Source organism: Caloenas nicobarica, chromosome 19 (genome assembly GCF_036013445.1).
Source record: "Caloenas nicobarica isolate bCalNic1 chromosome 19, bCalNic1.hap1, whole genome shotgun sequence".
Lineage (NCBI taxonomy): Eukaryota > Metazoa > Chordata > Aves > Columbiformes > Columbidae > Caloenas > Caloenas nicobarica.
In genome coordinates this window covers 1,392,644-1,414,391 of record NC_088263.1, presented here as the reverse complement: position 1 = coordinate 1,414,391, position 21,748 = coordinate 1,392,644, and the positions used below count along the sequence as shown (strand labels likewise).

The 21,748-nt window shown below is 55.8% G+C and overlaps 2 protein-coding genes across 2 annotated transcripts; both read left to right on the top strand.

Moving 5' to 3' along the window:
- The first annotated feature begins 29 nt into the window (after nt 1-29).
- TMEM203 (transmembrane protein 203) lies at nt 30-775 on the top strand. Its single transcript, XM_065648319.1, has one exon. The coding sequence runs from the start codon at nt 60-62 to the stop codon at nt 465-467; it is 408 nt and encodes a 135-aa protein (XP_065504391.1). The 5' UTR covers nt 30-59; the 3' UTR covers nt 468-775.
- Nucleotides 776-13,071: 12,296 nt separating this feature from the next.
- LOC135996532 (ectonucleoside triphosphate diphosphohydrolase 8-like) lies at nt 13,072-21,252 on the top strand. The gene is made up of 9 exons (XM_065648612.1): nt 13,072-13,197; nt 14,526-14,643; nt 15,166-15,316; nt 16,364-16,523; nt 17,324-17,557; nt 18,541-18,813; nt 19,286-19,396; nt 20,070-20,207; nt 21,070-21,252. Exons 1-9 carry the CDS (start codon nt 13,072-13,074, stop codon nt 21,250-21,252), a joined length of 1,494 nt encoding a protein of 497 aa, XP_065504684.1.
- Nucleotides 21,253-21,748: the final 496 nt, after the last annotated feature.

Genomic DNA, 21,748 nt, shown 5'->3' with positions numbered 1-21,748 from the left:
GACATGATGTCATCAGGCTGCGCCGAAGCGGGGGATCGCGGCGCTGTCCCGCCGCGGCGATGCTGTTCTCGCTGCGGGAGCTGGTGCAGTGGTTGGGCTTCGCCACCTTCGAGCTGTTCCTGCAGGGCTTGGCGCTCCTGGCCTTCTCCGTGCTGCTCGTCCTGAAGGTGGACGGCCAGGCCGCGCTCTCCTGGTGGCTGGTCTTCGTGCCCTTCTTCGCCGCCGACGGGCTCAGCACCTACTTCACCACCATCGTCTCCGTGCGGCTCTTCCAGGACGGGGAGAAGCGGCTGGCAGTGCTGCGGCTCTTCTGGATCCTCACCATCCTCAGCCTCAAGTTTGTCTTCGAGATGCTGCTGTGCCAGAAGCTGGTGGAGCAGAGCCGGGAGCTCTGGTACGGGCTCATCATGTCGCCCGTCTTCATCCTCCTGCAGCTGCTCATGATCCGGGCCTGCCGGGTGAACTGAGGCAGCGGGGTCCCCGTCGTGCCCTCGCCCCAGCCGGGGACGTGCCCTGGACTCGTAGTGACAATCGTCGGGTTTTCCCCGCCTTTGTTTCCGGACAGAGCGGCAGGTCACACAGGTCCGGTTCTGCGAGAGGAAGGGTCTGTCATTAAGGACGCCGCTGTGTTTTATGGCATCACATTTCTTCAGAAGATCCTTTTGTGCCACATCCTTATTTCAGCTCACTCAGCTCTTGGTGTTTGTTTTAAAGTATCCTGCCCTGCAAAGCGCTGTGTGATATGCCGGTTGATTTATTTTAAAATAAAAATACATGGAAGGATTAGTTTTATTTATAACATTATTTTTCTCTAGAAAGCGTTTGTACTTAAAACTGCTGCCTGGAGAGTGGGAATTACCTGCAGGGGGGTTGGTTGCTGTAGATCTCCTGGTACACCCGAGTGCTGCCAGCCAGAAGCGCCACAGCTGCTGCTTCCCCTGCCCATCTGAGCCCACACTTGGAATGAAGCGCCGGCTTCTGCAGCAAAGCTGATTTATTTCCGTCTGTCCTCTCACTTACCCGAGCACTTTATGCGTTCAGTGCCCTGGCGTGGTTTTATGGGGCTGTGCTCTGAGCCAGAGAGAACTGATGTGTGTATTTTTGAACAGAAATGTGGGGTTTTTAATTCGTATTTCCAATCCATTTGCTAAGTATTGAGATAGGTGTGTTGGGAGGGTGAGACATGGGGACAGGAGTATGCGTGGCTGATGCTGGTTGTGAAGGAGAGGGAGGGTCTCAGTGAGCCTCAGCTCTGGGGTGAAGCACTGTCCGTAGACCCCCAGAAAGCGCAAGTGGTTCACTATTCACCAGGGAAGTATGGATCAGTGTGTTAAATGCCAATGGCACAGAGAACTCCCAGCGCTGAACACACTTTGGCATCACTTGTGCTTCACTGCTGGGAACAGTGGATCTGCCCCTCTCCTCTCTGCGAGACGTCGAGGGCTGCTTTGGAGCCCAGGCCCAGGGGACTGGTGTCCTGACACTGAGTTTTACAGCCCTTTGTACTCTACTGATGATGCTGACTCTGCTAAAACATCTTCTGGTAGCCAGACCCTCCCCTCCAACCTCAGCTGCTCCCTGGGCCACCCCTGGCTCCTCCATCACCCCAGCTCCTCCTGCTGCTCTCGGGATCTGTTTTGTGCAGATCGATCTCAAGATGGAGAACTGCTGTGTCACTGGCTTTCCGAGTCTGAGCCACTGAGCAGTGGCCTGAGGAGCACCAGGAATGTGTTCCTAGAGCTGAGCTCCCCTGTGAGATGCTCTGATGACAATGAAACAAGCAGCTGCTCCTTTTGTCTCTAGAAAGCACATGGACAATGTGAGGAAGTTTCCTGTAGGTGACAATGGGTGTCCCTTGACGCTGCTGCCGGCTTGTCCTTCCTGTCACAGAACGGCGGTAGGAGAACCAGCGGCCTGATCTGGCAGCATCCATAAGCCGGCACAGATTTAGCCCAGACTGGGCCATACAGGGGCTTAGCTCCTGATGTGTGGTGTGACCTGCTCCCCACCAGCCTCTGTTCAGCTGGCACCTGGCTCCAGCCCTGGCTCCATGTCCCCTGTGACTGTAGGTGGCCTGTCCTGGTGCCGGTGTCCGGTGCTGGAAGTAGAGGACGGGAGCACCCATCTTGCTCTGTCCTTGCACGCCCATAGGTGGTGCTGGGCCCCGAGCACTGGGAGCTGCCTCACATGAGCCGCTCCGCTCCTGCTTCACCTTGTGATGTGGTTTTCCAGGGCTCGGTGTCACCAAGGTGTGGCTGTAATGTCCCCAGATGCTCCTCTGGTCTGTCCGCTTGGTGCCAGCCATTTGCTGACACGGGCTGAGCTGCAGCAAACCGAGGACACATCACCTGGGAGGAAGGCAGCCGGCTGCTCCGCGTCCTCTCCCACCTCACACCAGCGTGAGTTCATCCCCACTGCCGGTGTCCCCGTGCTGCGGTTGGGCCCACACATGCCTGGTCACCCCAAGCAAACCAACTAAGGACGTTGCATCACCTGCAGCCACAGATATTTACGGCTGGACTCAGTGACCTTGAGGGTCTATCCCAACCAAAATTATTCTGTGATTCTATATTCTGTCACCAGCAGCCACAGAGTCACTCGTGTGTGTCTGGGGAGGGTGAGGGCTGGGGAAAGGGGCAGGGGAGCAAGGCTGGGGCGGCGTGTTGGGGCCCAGCCAGTGTCTGCTGATGGGCACGAAGAATGGGAGCCGCAGAGGGTGTGGGATGTGCTTGGTGAAGGCGGAGAGGAGCAGGAGGAGCAGCAAAGCCTCTGAGTCAGGAGGGGACACTCACTGAGGTGTCTTTGGACTCTCCCGCAGCTCCCCAACCATTCAGCTGGTTAAACCAAAGAAGGGGCAAACGAATAAACGAGAAAAGATCAAAGACGTGAATGCATCCTTCAGCCTCGCTGCTACACTTGGCAGAGGAATGGGGCCGTTTCCTGGTGCTGAGCCCCGAGGTAAGGCACCCGTCCAGGTGAATTTGGGGATGCGGGGTGGTATGTTGGCAAACTGTAGCACGTGGGGTGCTGCCCTCATGGGGCGCAGGGGCTGCCTGTGTGGCTGGATCACCTGGCAGCCGGGACCAGCTGAACCCTTTCCCAGCTCTCGTTCCTCATGCCAAGGAGTCACCTGCTATGCCCAGGGCCACCAAGTCCTGCAACAAAACTCCCCAGGGCCTTTGCCCTTATTTCCCACAGTGTGACGCTGTGGCCAGGGTGATGCAGACCAGCTGCAACAGCTGCTCCCACCCTTCTGGGAGCATCCCCCTTGGTGAAATCCTGCTGGTCCCTCTGCCAGCTGACACGGCTGGAGGGGACAGCCCCTGACACCCATCCCCTGCCCAGTGTGAGCCGTGGGGCTACTGGTGCTCCCTGGCTTGTGGAAGGAGGTTCCTCAAGTCTGGGGCCAACAGACTCTTACAGTCTGGAATACGCTCTGGCAAAGATACAAATCTCACCTCTGCGTTTATTTTTGTTCCTGTGGCGGGTGAGGTGGATATCGCTGCCAGCTGGGCCTTTCCCAAACCCAACTGCAGCTCCCCAGCTAAAAGCATGTGTTATAGGAACACTCCGGCTCACTCCCAGCCCAGAAGTTTGGCCCTGCGGACACACCAGGGGAGCGACATGGCTTCCCCGTGCCGGTGCCACGGACCCCGGTGGGTGCCCCAGCCCCGCACCCCTCCAAACCCCCAGGGCCGGGGGCAACGAGTCTCCGTACAGCCCGGTCTCACCCTGGCCCCGTGCAGGGAACCAGAGGTGCTGAACCAGCATCACTGTACTGGAGGGACAGTGCCAGCTGTCACCGCACTCCATGTGTCCCTGCTCCTGCTGGGACAGGGGCAGCTCTCAGAGAGACTTGGAATTTGGGAATGGCTACACTGGAGGGAGATGACGCTGGTGTCCCCATGTCCATATGGCATCCCCAGAGCAGAGCCCAGCCCAGGACAGCCCAGCTGGGCTTCATGCGTGAGAATGACAAGTGTCCAGCATGACCTGAGCTACCACAGGAGCATGAGGGCTCACAAAGGAGAGAGCAGGGAACGGATGGTCCCAGGGACCTCCACGTCCTTCTGGACATGGGCAGCACCTGGGTACAGTGTGACCTGCTCAGCGCTGTGGCGGTTTTACCATCGTGACGTGGGGGGTGGCTTCTTGTCAGGAGCTGGGAGCTGCTTTGCTAGAAGGACCTTGGGGTGGTGGCCAATGTCCTGCCTTGCCCAGAGCTCATGGGGACAGGAGGCACCATCTGAGGACAAGGCTGTGAGAGGAGCAGCCACACATCCACGCGGGTGGCTGAGAGGACAGTGAGAACAGGATGTGGCTGGGGGTGCTGTTTGTCCAGCATGGACAAGCGGGTGTTGGGAGATGTGGACCACCTGGACTAGGTGGCACCACTGGTGCCATGGCTTGGTGGCTGAGCCCTGGGACCTGGAGGTGGGCTGTGTCTCTGGAGTGGTCCTGTCATGCAGTGATAGCTGGCACTGCCCCAAAATTAAAGCTAAGTCTTGCAAGTCCTAACTGGGAGCAGCTGCTGAGCACACAGGAGTCCATGTGGAAGGGTCTGGGGAGCAGGGAATGAAGACAGACAGTTGGTGAGCCTGTTCCTGCCTCAAATTCTCACACTGAGACTGAAAACTTGCTAAACTGGATAAGATGCCTCCAAATACCTCTCAAGGCAGATGCTGGCCACAGTCCCATTTCAGCTGTGGGGGCTGGCTTTTGCTGTTACCATGATTGACAGCTGTCACTCATTTCAGATGAGTCTTTGTGAGGTGCAGGTTCAAGTCCAGGTCCCTTCTTGCCATGTGCTCAGGTCATGTCCCAGGGACTCGATGCACCCAACACCTCCCCAGCCACCAGGGAGAAGCAGCATCAGTTTAGTTGAGCTTTAAGGCTGAGTACAACCATCTCAAATATCTGCACATCTTCTGCTGTAAGCCTGTCCCTGTGAGAGGGCTGGATGTGGAGAAGGGCAGATTTGTCCTCAGTTGCCCCCAAACTCTGTGCAAAGCCTGGTTTTGTGCCTTGGGAACCCTCAGTCTCACAAAGGTGGTCACGCCGTGGCACCCACCACAGCAGCGCTGGGGACATGGAGTGTGAAGTGCTGCTGTCTCCCAGGACTCACGGCTGGAGAGAGGAAGGAGTTGGTGCTGAGCGGGGACTGAAAACACTGGGTATTTCTCCTGGCCGGGCTCCAGAGATGGTGACAAGCCCGTGCAGGGTCTGGAGGATGTGCTGGGCACCTGGGACTCCTGGCAACTCCCACCTGTGGCTTTCTCAGCACCTACATCCCCTTCACCAGCCTGTGCCTTCAGCTGCAGCCCTTTGTTGCTGAGGTACACAGGGACCACGGCCAAGACACACATGGAAGGAAACTGGGGGTGGTGGAGCATCTTTCAGAGGTTTGTAGAGTCAAGACAGGGGCACCGAGATCAGAACGGATCGTTCTGTTTTATCATTTTTACAACATGTATAGACAACACATAGGTGTCGGGATTGGGAATTAACCTGAAGTCCTGGATAGTGGCTGATTTAGCAACCCCAGAATATGCCTTGCACTAGCTGTATGGGCTTTTATAGCCTTCCCTGGGCTGGAGCTGAGACACAACGACCCTCGGGAAGCAGGCAGGTCTCCAGCCACAGCAGAGACCACAGCTGCCCACGCCTTAGCTTTTCTTGACTCTTTGATAACTTCCACATGCTGAAAGGATTCACACCAAATGAACTCTGCAGCCAGCTCTCACCCCGGCATGTCTTCTAGGAAATGGCCTGATTCGTGCAAGTTAAAGTTAGATTTTTATCGCTAAATTGTCTGAAACATGTTTGAGCCCGAGAGCCTCCCCTGTGCTGGCTCTAACACTTGGTTTGGGGTGGTAAAAGCAACATTTGCAGCAGATCAGGTCCCCTGGTGACTTCCTCCACCAGCAGTACATAGGCTTCATGTGGTGCCAGCACCGAGTCATGGTCTGGGATGTGGTAACAGTGTGGTCTGGTTATCTCACACACAAACTAATTCCCTTGACCAAGATAAGAGGCTTGGCTGCCTGTGCAGGTCAGTCCTGCTGGGAAAATGAGAGAAACCCGGCAGCCCTGCCGAGAGCAGCCGCTCAGTCCTGCGTGTGGGTCCCCCCTGCCCGGGGCTGCCTCCGCACGGGCTCCCCGCGGAGCCACGGACCTGCCTGCAGACCAGCTTCCCAGCTCTGCCCGAATCCTCACAATTTAGCTTGCTTTTTTTCTTTTTTTTTTTTTTGGGGGGGGGGGTGGGTTTGTGTGTGTGTTTTTTGTTTTTTTCTTTTTGTTTTCCAATAAGCTCTGATGTCAGAGACGTCTTACATTCATGTATGCAATGGCAAACTGCAGTGCTCTTACCTCAGCTTCCAACTGCTGGGAACATTGGGACAAGCACTCAAAAAGTTATCGGAGAGCACCTAGAAAATGAAGAGATAAGTAGCATTTGGTCTAGATTTGTTGAGAAACCATGCTACCCAACCTGACAACCTTCTCTTCTGGGTGACAGCCACTCTGGAGCCGAGCGAGAGGATAAGCCCAAGGTACCACGGCCCCTTAGGAAGGGTAACATGGGCCAGGTGCTGGGTAGGTGGGATCCAGAGTTGGCTTTGGGGTGTCCCTGGCTGATGCCCAATGTGTGCAAAAGCAAATGTCACCTTAGGAGCACAGGAGTCTCTGTCCTGACTTGGGTGCTCTGAGCTACTGCAGCCCCCAGTTTCAGGGGTAGTCTTCCCAGGACTTCATCTATAACTTTTATGGAATAATTTAAGAGAGTTGGCAAGGTTGTGGTTGAAAGCGCAGACCCATTTTGAGTCACCACTCTCAGAAAGGTGATGAGAAGTGTGGAGCAAGTGCTGAAAACCCAGAGGGGAGCAGGCACAATGGCGGGGGCACAGGAAGGAGGAAAGCCTGAAGGACAGGAGGCTGCAGCAACAGTGACCTCCCTGGAGCAGCTTCTCAGAAGCTTTGCTGAAACTTTGAGGAGAGTGAGGTACTGCAGAGTGCCACAGCTCAGTGACATGAGATGACCTAGCAGGGGGGAGGGGATATGGGGTGTCTGGCTGTCCACAGCTCACCTACCACTGTGGCCAGGGGAGCTGGCTCCATCATGGAATCACAGGATGGTTTGTGTTGAAGGGAACTTCCCAGCTCCCCCAGTGCCCCCCCTGCCATGAGCAGGGACATCTGCACCAGCTCAGGTTGCTCAGAGCCCCGTCCAGCCTGGCCTGGGATGTCTCCAGGGATGGGGCATCCACCACCTCTCTGAGCAACCTGTTCCAGTACTTTGCCACCCTCAGTACTTTATCACCCTCTATTTAAAATGTTTTAAAATGTACATTATGCTGCTAGCTGCCCTTGTTCAAACCAGTTCGGCAGCTCAAGGGAGACCTCCCATAGCCAAAGGGTTTCCTGGTTTACTGCAAATAACCTCCAGCATTTGCTGAGGGACACCTCCATCATGTCACGCTTTCAGCTTCTGCTTTGTTTCCTTATGGCCCTGCTGATTGCATTGGGGGCAATCAAGCATCTCTAGAGCTGGTTGCCTCAGTCTCCCTCCCGTGCTGTCCCCAAGAACTCACTGCGACACTAGTGAAAGGGAAAACCTGCCCTGAGGGTGTTTCATCCCCATTTCCCTGTGCTCCCTGATCTCAGGAAGAAAAAACCCTCAGGACGCCCAGGGCCAGAGGAGAGCCCATGGCTGGGGCTCTCGGGAGCCAGATCTGAGACGCCCCGACCTCGCCTTCTGCCTTGGTGCTCTCACCCCCAGGTTACACAGCTGGTGAGCAAGCAGCTAACAGCCTCAACCTCCTGGAGCATCCCTGCTCCATGTCCCTCCCTCTCAGCACACACAGAGCCCATCACCGCAGCATCAGGCTCGTCCTCATCCCAGCAGGTGCCCATTCCCCAGGCACCATCAATATCGAAATACTGATATTTTTATTGATATAATTAGTCTTGGAGGTCTCACGAGGATGGCACTAAGCCCCATCTGAGCACCCCAGGGCCAACAGCTGCTGTGCTGTAGCTGTGCACAGGAGAGGGGAAAGGGCTGGGGTGTCTGTGGTGGCACAGGGCATGTCCCTGCCCCAGAGCACCCGCAGCTGAGAGGTGGCACCGAGACAGTCACCGTCAGGGCAACTGGGGCAGGTTTTTTTAATGATACACACCAGGAAAGATGGTAGAGAGGAGGAAAGGTCTGGTGTGCTGTTTGCCAGCTGGGAACAGCAGGTGTGGGCACCTCAAAGGCAACTTTAAATGGCCTCAGTTCCACCAGTCTTGCTGGAATTGGGCTGGAAGGGAGGGCTGGAGCTGGTCCTTGCTGGGACAAGTTGCAGCAAAACCCAGGGTCCATCTGGAAGGGAAACGGGAGGCAGGAGCATGCAATGCAGCTCACCCAGAGACGTGGGACCTGCACAGAGCCACTGCCTGCACCTCCCAGACAGGGCTGGAGCGACCTCCTGGTGCAGAAATTAAATGGCGGGGAAATGAGAGACTCTCTCATGACTCTGAGTCAGAGTGTTTTCCTTTCAGAAGACACAGGGAAGATGTTGGCAGTGGAGGTGATCTCATTTCACAAACACCGGTCACCCCAGTGACTGGCAGTAATGGCTGAGCTCCAACGCCGCAGCGTCTCCACACCGGCCCGGCAACTTCCTTCTGGGTCTCAAAGAGTCATGTCGAGGGGCATGGACAAAGAAACATATGCCAAAGCAGATCAAATAGGTGTGTGTGTGTACTCTAGTCGTACTTCTCCGTAACAGATTAGTCCACCTGCAGTCAGAAGAATGAGACATTTAGGTCACTTTTTCAGTTAGGAGCAAATAGCACATTTAGCTCTCACCGGAGCACATCCCTGAAGGCAAACAGGGCTCATCAGCACCGAGGGCCTGCAGGGAGCGTGAGAGCAGGTGCTGCTCTGTGCCAGGCACCTGCCAGGTCCAGCGATGCTCCACGCTCGGGCACCGCGTTGCCCTGAGACCCGGCCCACGCTGTAGCAGGCAGACACCCCTCTGGGTGGGATTGCCCAAAGAAGATTGAGGACCAGACTGCGTGTGGCAGAGAGACGGCGTGTTGTCACCCTGCCACAGCCCAGCCGGGGCAGCATCGCCTGGCAGAGGGTGCAGGGTGCACATGGGGCAGGAACGAGGGGAAATAGCCTTCTCCAACCTGCAGTGCCACAGTTGAAGGAGAAGGGGCCAGCACTCAGCCCATTCAGCAGGAGGAAGTAAAAGCTAAGGTAATTACCTAATTAGCCTATCAAGGGAGCAGGTGCGTGTGCAATAGGGGCTGTGTGCGATGCCGGGTGCTGGGGACGTGGTGCAGGTTTGGGAAGATGGTCTTCAGAGAACCTTCCGCTTGGTCCCACGGGGGCTTGCGGGCTCTGCCTCCCCCAGCTTGCTGAACCTCCTCCTAGCACCACCTTTTTGTTGCCCTAAAGATTTTGCAGGGAGGATTTTGTCAATAAAATTATGAAGCCGTTACTTGTGACTTGGCTTAGGAATACCTAGTGTAAACTGAAGAAGTATTACCTTTTATCAGATTTTTTAAACGAACTGTTTCTAAATAATGTTACCTCTCCCAGTGAAGCCTCTGTCCTGGCTCCAACTGCTGTATCCAGCCTGGGGGGGATGGCAATTGGGCCCCAGGAAGGGGATGGTGGGAGAATGGGCAGCTCGGAGTCTGCAGCTCCCGCTGGGTTTCGGGGACGGGGAGAGCTGCAGCAGGTGGACGAGTGCCCTTGAAACCAGAGTTTCTTCAAGCTCGGACCCAGCGGTGCCACATGCCTTCTGCTCAGGCACAGCCCCATCCCGCAGCTCTGCCCTGGGTCCTGCCAGCCCTCCGGCACCCAGACAGGCTGTTTGCTCAAGGAAAGTGCTGGTGAAACTGGTTCTTCTGCTTTTGCACATCCACGTTTCCTCCCAAGAGGAAGGTGGACGCTCAGGGCCCCAGAAGCTGGCTGAAGGGATGGAGGATGTCTCCTGGCCTCACACACGGCTCTGAGGTGTGCAGCTGCTCTGGAGGGAGCAGAAACATCTGCCCACGTTAACAGAACCGGTGTGCCACAAACATTGGTGAACAAAGTACCACCAGGTGTGGTTGCCCATGTTCTGCTCCGTGGTGTCCACAGGGTGCTCTGACCAGCTTGGCCCCAATTTCCAACCCTCTGGGGCTGTGCCCATCCCAGGAGCTGGGCCGAGTCTGGTCCTGCCATCCTTGCTAGGCCCAGGTCCACGGAAGGTGGGTGACAGAGCGCTCTTGCAGCTCCCAAGCACCAGGGCTGCTCCAAGGTCCCTTGGAGAGAACACAGCTCCTCGAGGGACCAGATCCCTGAGGGGGAACACAGACCACGGGTGTGACCATGGTGCCATGTGTCCCTGTGATGGCACATGTCCCCACCTGCCTGAGGGCATTGTCCCAATCACCACGTTCATGAGGGGTCCTTTTCTCTCAGAAGCTGCAGTGGTGGACCTGGAAGCATTGCAAAGGTTGCATTTGACATATGGCCCCAGCTGCACCCCAGTTCCCTACTGGGACAAGCTCCAGGCTGGATGCAAGCCTGGGGCCCTCTCATCCACCCCTTCTTTCGACAGCCCAGGAGAGCCTGCCATGGACCATGGCCAGTGACTGCTGCGTCACCTTAGTCCCAGGAAATTCTGTCCTTCACTGCCCTTGTGCTCACGTGGACCAGGGCCGTTCCCCACTGGGCTTGCCTCAGCCTGGTGGCAGTAGGTTTTCCAAGCGGCTGAGCCTGGCAAAGAGACCCAAATTCCTGGGAACAGAGACAGAAACAGCAGCTCAGACTGTCCTGCTGCCTGGGATGAGCAGACGGAGTCACCACAAGCTGAGGGAAACCACAGCTCCCTCCCAGCTATGAAGTCATTACCTGTCCTTCTGGTGTGAGAGGAAATTAAGATTTTATCACATAACCTCTGGAACTATTTATTTACTATAGAAGAATCAGGAAAAGTAAACTGAAGAGTTGCTCAGCCAAGGTTTGGAGGCAGCAGCCAGGGGGTTTGGTGGGGTCTGGGTGCACACAGCCATGGTGCTGTGGGACCAGGGCTGGTCGGTGCTGTGTGTCCTGCATGGGGACAAGTCCCCTGGCTCAGGACAGCCCTGGCCCAGCCGCTGTGCAGTCAGTGGGAGATTTCCAAACCTGGGAAGGCAGCAGACACTCATTCAACCTCTTCCAGCGAAGCCATTTGAGTCCAAAGGTTGTGTGCTGTGTGGAGGTGGGGATGCAGGAATGGTGGCACCCTCTGGCCTCCAGCCATCCATCCCACCAGCACCTGAGCCACTGCAAAGGACATTGCCATGGGGCGAGGGACTGGCCCGGAGGTCTGAGCCCCGGCTGGCCTGCAGCAGGGTATGGCACAGGCACCCAGCTCGGTGGGAGCTGCAGAGAGATGTGACCTGAGACAGAATCCCCCAGGGACTGCCGCAGCCCTGGTTCTGCAGGGTGGTGCTTTGGTTTCCGTGCACACAGAAGGACCTCGGAAACCACCGTCCCTCCAGTTGCAGGGAAGGCAGGCCGCATGCAATGAGGGCTCCCCAGCACGCATTTCCCTTCTGGCATCACTGTGTTTGACTCAGCTGAGAGAAGGCAGCTGAGAACTGAATCTTTTCATCCAGATCACCCTTGTGACAGCCTAGGCAGCCTCTTGTCAGAGAGATGAATCAGTAGGAAGCAGCTTTGCAGTGTCACCCAGAGAGAGCAGGTTCTTGCATCCACCAGCTTTCCCTGTCCCGGGGGCTGGGGCTCTGCAGCTGGATGTGACACCCTCTGCAGCTGTTTGTGACACCCTGTCTGTGCTGCTGAGCATCAAACACATGCCTGGAGAGATAGGAGGCTGCTGGAGGAGCTGGAGGCTGCAGGAACCTGAGCCCCCCTCACTGCCCCAATTCTCCTTGGGGTACTCAGGTCTGCAGGGACCAGCAGCTGGGTGACACATGTGGAAGGGGTCACCACAGTCCCAGCTGGGCCGTGAAGACTTCTTGGCCCTCTTGGTTTCTCGTGTGACCCCTGGCAAAGCTCAGCAAGTGTTGCTGAGATCCCCCTGCCAGGGCCATCCTCCTCCTCCTCTGATGTGATTTTCCTTCTCATTGTAATGAAACTTCTTATCAAGACACCTACCACTCTGTGTGCCATTTCAGGGCATTGGATATTGCAGATATCACTCTCACCTCTCAATAGACCTTGTAGAGACTCGTAATGGAAATATTCAGACTGGTGAGAGCAAAGAGAGAATAGAAACGTGAGTGTGTGTGTAAAAGTACAAAGAAGCAGGGAAATAAGGGTTAACACAAGAGGTGTGTGCTAATTGCTGCAGGGCTCCTATGTGTGATTTCATTCAAATGAGGAGGAGGAACTAATTGGCCCAAGATAAGGTGTCAGGAAGATGCTGAGCTGAGCAATAAATATACCTGTAAGACAAACAAGGGAACAGATATTCAAGAGTTTTGGCTAAGGGTGATAAGGTCTAAGATAAAATAACGGGGGAAAGATTTTCAAGCAAGATCCACTTCCAAAGGGTATAAAAGACAAGTCCAAGCTGGGTTTGCTGCTGGCAGTGGAGGAGCCCAGAGCAAGGACTCAAAAACCATCTCAGAGCCATCCCAGCCGGGCGCACACGTCTGGGCACACGGCTCTGGGTGTGCCGGCAGGTGAGCTGACCTTAATTACTTCTTGTAAAATAAAATCACCTTTCCCATGCCCTCCTCTGTTTGGTGCAGTGTTTCTTTTGCTCCTTCCTGGTAGTGTTGACCCGAGCAGGAGGGGGTGCAGGACCTGGAGCACAGATCTGATCCCATCACGGCTGTGCCAGGCTGCTGGGCTGCCAGCCCCTCCTTCCTCCAGCCCTCATATTCTATCCTGATATTGCTTTTCCCAGGGAAAGATCTGATTATCCACCAGGATTTCTGAGTTACACAGCTTGAGACACTGTCAGCCCAGGGACAGCCTTTGGAGCTGATCTCCTGGCAGCTCTTGCTGACCAGTGTTCCCAGCTGGCCGTGTCCAAACACCTTTCTCCTGGGTTTGACTTTGCAGGAGCTTTCACCATGATGTTCGCTAACAAGAAGCACTTCTCTGCTGCCATCGTCGGGGCACTGGTTGCACTCTCCATCATTGCCCTTGTTCTCAGCCTGGTGAAGACTGAAGATGTCACCCTGCCACCCACAGTCAAGGTGAGCCCAAAAGGGGGTCCCTGAGCACCACTGCAGACACTGGTCACCTTGGGCAGGTGCTCAGAGACAACAGCTGATCTTCAGGGTTAGGAGGTGAAGGAGGACTTGGTAGGACCTGCCTTGCGGTAGCTGGGTGGGTGTTTCCTTCCCACCTCAAGATGCAGGCAGAAGAAATACAGCCTGGTCACCTCCAGGTCAGGCATGGAAGCCTCCACTGAAACTAGCCACCATGCCGTGTGTTTGACATGTTTTGAGGAGCTTACTTTGGGGCAGATGGGGAGGGCACAGCCGTGCCCCACTCCCTCTGCCCTCCCAGGACACAGCACTGCAGGGTGACACAACTCCCCATGGCCTCGGTTCCTGCCAGCTCCCCCCAGCCTGTCCCACCCCGCTCACACCACAGCACGAGCATGGCAGCTGCTCCCCGTCCCTCCCTGCAGCTTGGCATCCCACCTCGGCGCTGGAAGAGGTTTTGGGGTGAGATGGAGGGCTTTACGGGGAGAGGCACACGGCTGGGTGCTCCTGGACCGGAGCTGGTGTGGTCCGGGCAGTTCCTGCCCAGGCTGGGTGCAGCCACAGGGTAGCAGAGAGCACTGGCAGTGGGGGAGTTGCTGGCCCAAAGGTGGGGCCAGCATAGATGTTGTGGTTGAGATGGACAAACGACATAGACTAAGTTCTTCTGTACAAACAGCAGTCTCCATTTATTGCCACAAATGCCTTTTTATATAGTCTTTACCAGCTCAAGTGTCTTTTTGCTATTGGTTGCAAGTTACAGCAGTAATATCTCATTGGCTAATTTTGCTATCATCAGTGTTCCTCTTCTACTCCCTTCTTTCTCATGAGTACATCCCCTCTTTCTCACAGCTGCACCTTAATATCTCCAGATACTCCTTTACTCCCGTCTTTCTCACAGGTAAACCTTAATATCTTCAAGGCTGATCTCTGTTCCCATGCCCTCCGTCAGGGAACCCACGGACCCACCGTAGTCCCCCACACGTAGACACAAAAGATATGTAACCAAGAAAGAAAATTTTTTTAAAAAGCATGAGGAAACAACCGAGAAAATGTTTGTGTGAACTGGCGTTGCTGTACAGACTTCAGGAGAGGGAACAAAAACATCCCTCGGTTGCTGTGAGCAATGCCCGTGCTGAGGCCACGCACTGTCACCACTCTGCTCTGCCACGGAGCAGACAGCTCTGCCTTACAGAGGTGGTTTGGGGGGCATCTTCTGGCCTGACTGCCCTGGCAGGGCTCTGGTGGGGCCAGGGGTGGGCTGCTGCTCCTCCCACCAGCACGATGATGATGGTGTCATGTTTTTTTCCTTCCAGTATGGAATGGTGTTTGACGCAGGCTCATCTCACACCTCTCTGTTTGTCTACGAGTGGGATTCAGACAAGAAGAACAACACCGGCGTGGTCAGCCAGAGCTTGTCGTGTGACGTCCAGGGTCAGTGTCCCCCAGCCAAGGTGCTGCCCTGCGTGTTCGTGTGGTGGGTGGCATGACCTGGACCCCCCTTGCTGACCTGTGCACACTGGGCAGCTCGGTCTGTCGGGCTGTCACTGCTGGCATGGTGGGGAGCCCAGCTTCAGGCAGGGTGGTCCCTGCCTCCCCACTGGCTTTGCTCATGGTTGGAGGGCGCTCAGCACCATGTAGAGCCCACGCACTTGGTGGGACAGATGCACCTTGGTGTTGCTCTGGATTTTCATTCCTCCACCTTGGATTGCCCCCAGCCACCCAAGCTACTGCCCTGGCTGGGGAAGGTCTGACCCACAGAGCTGGGGACACTGCTGAAAGCATGGGAGACGTGGGGATCCATAGGAGAGGAACGTGAGCATGGGTCAGTCAGGTCTCAGGGGACCCTGGAAAAGTATGCTTTGTTGCTAAGAGGTGACAGACCTCACTGCTCAGTGCCCTCTTGCTCCCACATCCCTGTCCCCAACCGTTCCTTTCAGCCTGTGTCTCTTGCAGGGCAAGGCATATCGAGCTATGCCAACGATCCCCCGAAAGCCGGTGATTCCCTAAGGGAGTGCCTGGATAAAGCCCTGAAGATTGTTCCTTCTGCAAACCAGAGGGATGTCCCAGTGTATCTCGGAGCAACGGCAGGCATGAGGCTACTGAGGTATCGCTGTGGGGTGTGGGGGTGACGGAGAAGTGATCACTGCCAGGACACCGTGTCCTGCACAGGGCCGGGCTGCCAGGAGCTCCCAGCTCTCATGCTGCCATGAGCAAGTGACTGGGGATGGGGACAAGGCAGCCCGGTGGGGACACTTGAGTGGCTGCGCTGTCCTGAGCTATTGGCCCTGAGGCTGCTCAGAGGGGTCCATTGGCATCCTGGGTCCCCACATCCCAGGAGGGCACTGCAGGCCCGGTTCCAAGCAAGAAATGCTTCTCAGAGCTCTTTGCTTGTTCTTCATTATTCCTTAAACACAAGGGAGTTGAGATGGCACCAGGTGATGTGTCATCTGCCCAGATGGCTGGGTGCTGGAGGTGGAACAAGGCAGAGGTAGGAGGCAATGAGGTGCTGCAGGACCTGCCTTCGCCTTTCACCAGCTCCTATTAGCTCTCTGCAAATTTCAGCCTTCATTTGATGGCTCTTGGTTTTATGGTTACAGATATCAAAACTTATCTCTGTGCCCTGGCAATCAGACCCCTTCCCTGGGAAGGAGCTGGGTCACAGCCTGAAGGTTACTCACTTCAGAGGACACGCAAAACGAGCAGCCCCAAGACATCTTCCCCTACCCAGAGGTCTGAAACCAGACCGGCACCTTCCCAAAACACCCACTCAAGCTCAGAAGCCAGCCCTGGCTTTGACGCAGTCAGTGGGTGATGTTCAAACCTGGGCTTTGCAGCACAATCCCCTCTGGCCTCCAGCACTATGTAAGGGAAGGGTGGCCTGGCAGACCTCTGTGTGACTGGGATCAAACTGCACTGCAGGGAAGAGTTGCTATTGCTCCTGGATTTGTGACGCCAAGTCTAGACAGCTGGGGTTTATGCTGTATGAGCAGCTTTGACAAGTTATGTAGCAGGAAACATCACTTCATGCAAACCGCTTGTTGTAAAAAAAATAGAGTATGTGGAATTGGGTAAAAAACAGACTGTTCCCTTGTGTTCCCTGTGTAGTACTGATCTAGCTGGGTATGTGTCCTGACCTTTGAGTCCTTCTTAGGGAACAGAACAGCTCAGCTGCAGACCAAGTCCTGGCTGAAGTTGCTAAAACCATGCAAGAGTACCCCGTGGCTTTCAAAGGGGCTCGAATCCTCACAGGAGAGGAGGAGGGGGCGTATGGCTGGATCACCATCAACTACCTGCTGGACTCCTTCACTAAGGTGGGAGAAGGATGAAATGCCCACTCCTTCTTTGCTAATACAGTTTTTCTTATTTTTCTGAAGCTTGCTGATCACAGAAGGAAAGTTCTGGGTTAGTGGCTTTCAGGAATGACCGCGGGGAAGCAGCTGGTTATCCTCTGGCTTGTCTGCAGTGAAAGAGGGGGGAGAAATTAGGAATGGGGGTGTTCCTAGTGAAAGCTAAGGGCACATCTCCACATCTTGTGGCCACAGGGTCTCCTGGGGATAGCGAGGGTGGCCATGCAGCCCAATGGGGACAGTTTGCTCCTGCCAGGCTTGGCCTTGATGCCCAGGAAGGTCCATCTCTGGGTGGGATGGAGAGGCCCCAGATCTGGTTCAATGTGCTGGTCTGAACAAAGCTTGAACCAAACCTCTTCCCTGCCACCCTCTGTCCCAGCACTGCCACAGCTCCCCGCGGTGCCGGCACTGTCGGGCTGTCAGGGGGTTTCTGTCCATCTGTACCTCTGCAACTGCTCTTTGGGAAGGGCAGCCCCCCAGGTCAGGTCCCCACCAGCAATTTGGTCTGGGGACCAGTGACTCGGAGCCATGCGAGCCCACAGCATGCTGCACATCCAACAGTTGGTTCCATCTCTGTTTTTAATGGCTCTAATAAATGGCCAGGCTGGTTGGGCAGGAAAGACAGTGGGGCCTCACCTGCAGAAATCATTGAATTGAACATCCATTGAATTTAGTAACAAAACCCTGTTGACTTCAATGGAATGAGGATTTTGCTCATGCTAAGACCGTGCACTACTCCTCTTCCTCCCATCTTGCTTCGGCAGTACTCCCCCAAAGCACACACATGGCTTCGTCCAGAGGCAGCCAACATTTTTGGAGCACTGGATCTTGGAGGAGCATCCACTCAAATCAGCTTTGTGCCCAAGGGTTCGGTGGTAAACTGGAATGAAGCCTCCAAGCTCACACTGTACGGGTATGACTACAACATCTACACACAGAGCTACCTCTGCTACGGGCAGAACGAGATGCTGAAACGCCTGGCAAAGGAATTAATTGCGGTGAGAGGGGAACTGGGGGGTAATGGCACTCTGCTCTCATGATGCCAACCACAGGCTTGTTAAGGCATTAATTAAGAACAGGCAATGCTCTTCCAGGGAGCCATCAGCAGGAACTGAGGGCAGGGACAGACTCTTTGGAGCACAAGATGTGGAGAAGAGAAGGGAGGCAAAAAAGGTGGCTCAGGAGAGATCTTCTGGCTGCATGCAGCTGCCTGCATGGGGGGTAGAAAAGGCAGGACCAGGCTCTGCTCGAAGGTGCAAAGTGACAGAACAAGAGGTGACATGTGGAACATGCAAGTTTCTGACTAGATGCAGGAGAAAACTTTTTCTCAATAAGAGTGGTCAAATATGGGAATATGGCCCAGAAATGCTGTGGAGTTGTCTTCCCTGGAGATATTCAGAACTCAACAGGACAAGGCTCTGAGCAGTCTGATGCAGTCGGTCATGGAGGGGTTGGCACAGGTACCCCTATAGCTCCTCCCAAACCTCAACTACTCTGTGACTGCACAGACCTGAGAAAAGTGAACCAGAGATCTTTCTCAGGGCATTTTTTGGAATGTCAGAGGAGAAAAGGGTCTTCATGGAGCTGCATCTTACCAGGAGGAGCAGCCTCGGCAAGCTGTTTGCTCATGCCGCACAGCCAGGAAGGTCCCAGACGGTGTCCCTGCCTGGGGCTGGAGATGGAGCTGGGCTAGAGAGGGCTTTGTGTGCCGCAGACATGGTCCTGCTGGCCAGGGGAGAGACATGTTGAGTTCACGAAGTTGGTCTGTCTCCGTGGGAGAGGGAATGACACAAAGCAGAGCGAGAATTAGTGTTGAGCTCAGGCTGGGACTGCAGGTGGCTGACAAGAGCAGGGTCAAACAGCAGGAGAAGGTGCTGGGGAGGTGGGAGATGTGCCTGTGGCTCTGGGGTGGGTCCTGTCGCCCGGCGCGGCCACCTAGAGGGTCAGGAGGCGGCTGCAGCTGCGATTTTACTGTTCCCAGGAGTCGTCCACCAGCACGCGAGTCCATCACCCGTGCTACCCAAAAGACTACAATGAAACGGTCTCGCTGTCTTCCTTCCACACCAGCCCCTGCACGAACCGGAGCGACACACGCCTGGCCCTCGGTGACAGGAACGTGACCCTGGAGGGCAGGGGCGATGCCAGCGGCTGCCTGGCTGCCGTCAAGAAGCTGTTCAACTTCTCGGCGTGCGGCCAGAGACAGGACTGCACCTTCGATGGCGTCTACCAGCCCCCGGTCAGCGGGCAGTTCATTGTAAGGCAAATCCCATCCTCTCACCTCCCCAGCAGAGCATGTCCCCAGGTGCTGTGGTGTCCCCATGTGCCTCATGGCACTGTCGCCTCCCTGCACCAGAAGCGGGGCAAGAAGGTCCCAAATTACCGCTGCCCTGGGACTCACCAGGGATTGCTGGCATCTGGCTTTCCAGCCAGCTTTCCAAAAATGGGATCACGTTAATAAAACAGGTGCTTAGTCAAGTTTCCAGTAAAACAAACAGCTTAGTGAGCAGCCTTCAGGCTCTGCCTGTGCTCCATGTGCTGCTGTAGCACCTACACCCCCAGCCCATCATCTCCGGTGGGACATGGACAGTGATGCCCTGGGACTATATGAGGGAGGGATGAACCCAGGGAAGGACAAACCCCGTCTCCTGCTTCAAGGGAGACAGGGGCAGCTGCTGGGGGCTTTTCTCCACTGTAGCTCAATGACATTTCTGCCTCTTGCCTTTCAGGCCTTCTCTGCCTTTTACTACAACTTCAAGTTTCTCAACCTGACCGAGGGGCAGTCGCTGGCCACTGTCAGGGCGACCATCGAGCATTTCTGCACCAGAAGCTGGGCAGATGTACGTTGCCCATGATGGGAGGCTGTGGGGAAGTCCTGGGGTGGGGGAGGAGGAGCGGGGACCCTTCCAGGACAAGGCTCCTGGTTGCTGAGCTGTGCTCGACACAGCAGAGCTGTCCCTGAGCTTCATGTGGGAGCCAGGACCTTCCTGCGCCCACCCTTGGGGATTCTCCTTGCTCATGCAACATGGGAAGGGGCAGCCAGGGCAGGTGAAGGCAGCAAAATCTCCCCTCAGCACAGGGGCTGGGGGCGAAGGTGGGTCTGTAGCACTGGAGGATGCTGAGAGGAGAGCCAGCTGCTGGCACCACACTTGAGGTGAGTCAAATGGGGACAGATAAGGCCAAGAGATGTGCTGGGACCGCCATGGAGCAGAGAGCAGGAGCCCATTGCACGAGGAGGCTGAGATGGGAGAACCTGGAGCAGGAGGAGCTCCCGTATGTCTATTTCCATGTGGAATGTAAATCCTCCTCAAAGGAGGAAGAGAGGTCTAAAATACCTGCAGGACAGACCTATGTGGACAGGTCTAAAACACCTGCCTGGTCCAGGAGTCTTGTTCTGAATGCTGGTGGCTGTGGAGCCGGGATGCCTCATACAGCACTCACCAGGGCATTGTCCCTGCATGGGAATTGCCTGCAAATAACTTCCTTTCCTCCCCAAACACGTCCCCACCCCAGCTGTCTTCTAGTTACCCTGAAGAGAATCCTCAGCGACTGCCTAAATACTGCGCCAGTGCCAACTACATCCTCACTCTCCTCCTTGACGCCTACAAGTTCAATGAGACCAGCTGGAACAGCATCTTCTTCCAGATGAAGGTAGGCAGCAAGCCCACCCTGCGGGCAGGAGTATCGTAGAATCATTGAATCATTTTGGTTGGAAGAGACTCTCAAGATCATCAAGTCCAACCATTAACCCACCCCTGGCACTGACCCGTGTCCCTGAGAACCTCATCTCCATCTGTCCAACCCCTCCAGGGATGGTGACTCCCCCACTGCCCTGGGCAGCCTGTTCCAATGCCCCACAGCCCTTTGGGGAAGAAATTGTTCCCCAGATCCAACCTCAACCTCCCCTGGCGCAACTTGAGGCCGTTTCCTCTGGTCCTGGCGCTTGTTCCTGGGGAGCAGAGCCCGACCCCCCCTGGCTCCAAGCTCCTTTCAGGCAGTTCAGAGATCAGAAGGTCTCCCCTCAGCTCCTGTTCTCCAGCTGAACCCCCAGCTCCCTCAGCTGCTCCCATCACACTTGTGCTCCAGCCCCCTCACCAGCTCTGTTCCTTTCTCTCAACAAGCTCCAACACCTCAAGGGCTTTCTTGGTGTGAGGGGCCCAAAACTGACCCCAGGATTCGAGGTTTGACCTCCCCAGTGCCCAGTAGAGGGAGACAGTCACTGCCCTGGGCCTGCTGGCCGCACCAGTGCTGGTACCAGCCAGGATGCTGGTGGCTTCTTGGCCACCTGGGCACACACTGGCTCATGTTCAGCCACTGTCACCAACACCCCAAGGTTCTTTTCTTCCAGGCAGCTTTCCAGCCGCTCTTCCCCAAGCCTGTAGTGCTGCGTGGGGTTGTTTTGACCCAAGAGCAGGACCTGGTACTTGGCCTTGCAGAGGCAATGCTGGGGAGAAGAGCCGGCTGCCCACACAGGGTGCTGTGATAACTCATTGTCCCCTCTCTCCTCGGGCAGGCGGGGAGTGCCGACGTTGGCTGGACTCTGGGTTACATGCTGAACCTCACCAACATGATCCCAGCAGAGGCTCCAGCACAGGTGAAGGGGCACATTCCTTCCCTGTGGGCTGCAGCCATCACCTTCATCATCCTCACACTTGCCGTGGGGATTGCTGCTCTGCTTCTGCTCCTGTGGGTGTAGGAGCCTGGCAGCGTTTTGGAGCCTGTCAAGTGTCATCAGGGCTGGAGGGTCATCTGTGCTGGGGTACCATGTACTCCTACCTGCAGGACTGGCAGCCTGAGGCTGAGTCAATGATGCTGAGCACGTTAACCTCTATGGCACTGAAAAACTCAGGTCTGACCTCCCATGGGACTGGTCCCACCATGCAGACAGGCATTATGTGAGGTTTCTAGAGGAGCTCCAATCTGTGGAAACCTGCTGATATCAGCCTACACACCACAGAAACCTCAGCCATGTCTGTCTGCCTCCTGACACCACTACGCCTGGTAGATGTGGCCTCCATCCCACCGGCTGACACATGGGGCCATGGAAAGCCAGCCTGGCCGTGGCGGAACTCCCCGGGCACTGGATGGTTGGTGCACAGCTGCAGGCACACGGTGACATGGTGCTTTCTGCAGTGCTGGCTCTGACCGCGGTGGCCAGCAGCAGGCAGGTCCCTGGCAGCTCTGCCAGCAGG

Coding starts and splice junctions, on each gene's coding strand:
- LOC135996532 (XM_065648612.1), top strand. CDS start 13,072: ATGATGTTCGCTAACAAGAAGCACTTCTCTGCTGCCATCGTCGGGGCA. Junction 14,644..15,165: donor CTTGTCGTGTGACGTCCAGG/GTCAGTGTCCCC, acceptor TGTCTCTTGCAG/GGCAAGGCATATCGAGCTAT. Junction 16,524..17,323: donor TGCTGGACTCCTTCACTAAG/GTGGGAGAAGGA, acceptor TTGCTTCGGCAG/TACTCCCCCAAAGCACACAC.
- TMEM203 (XM_065648319.1), top strand. CDS start 60: ATGCTGTTCTCGCTGCGGGAGCTGGTGCAGTGGTTGGGCTTCGCCACC.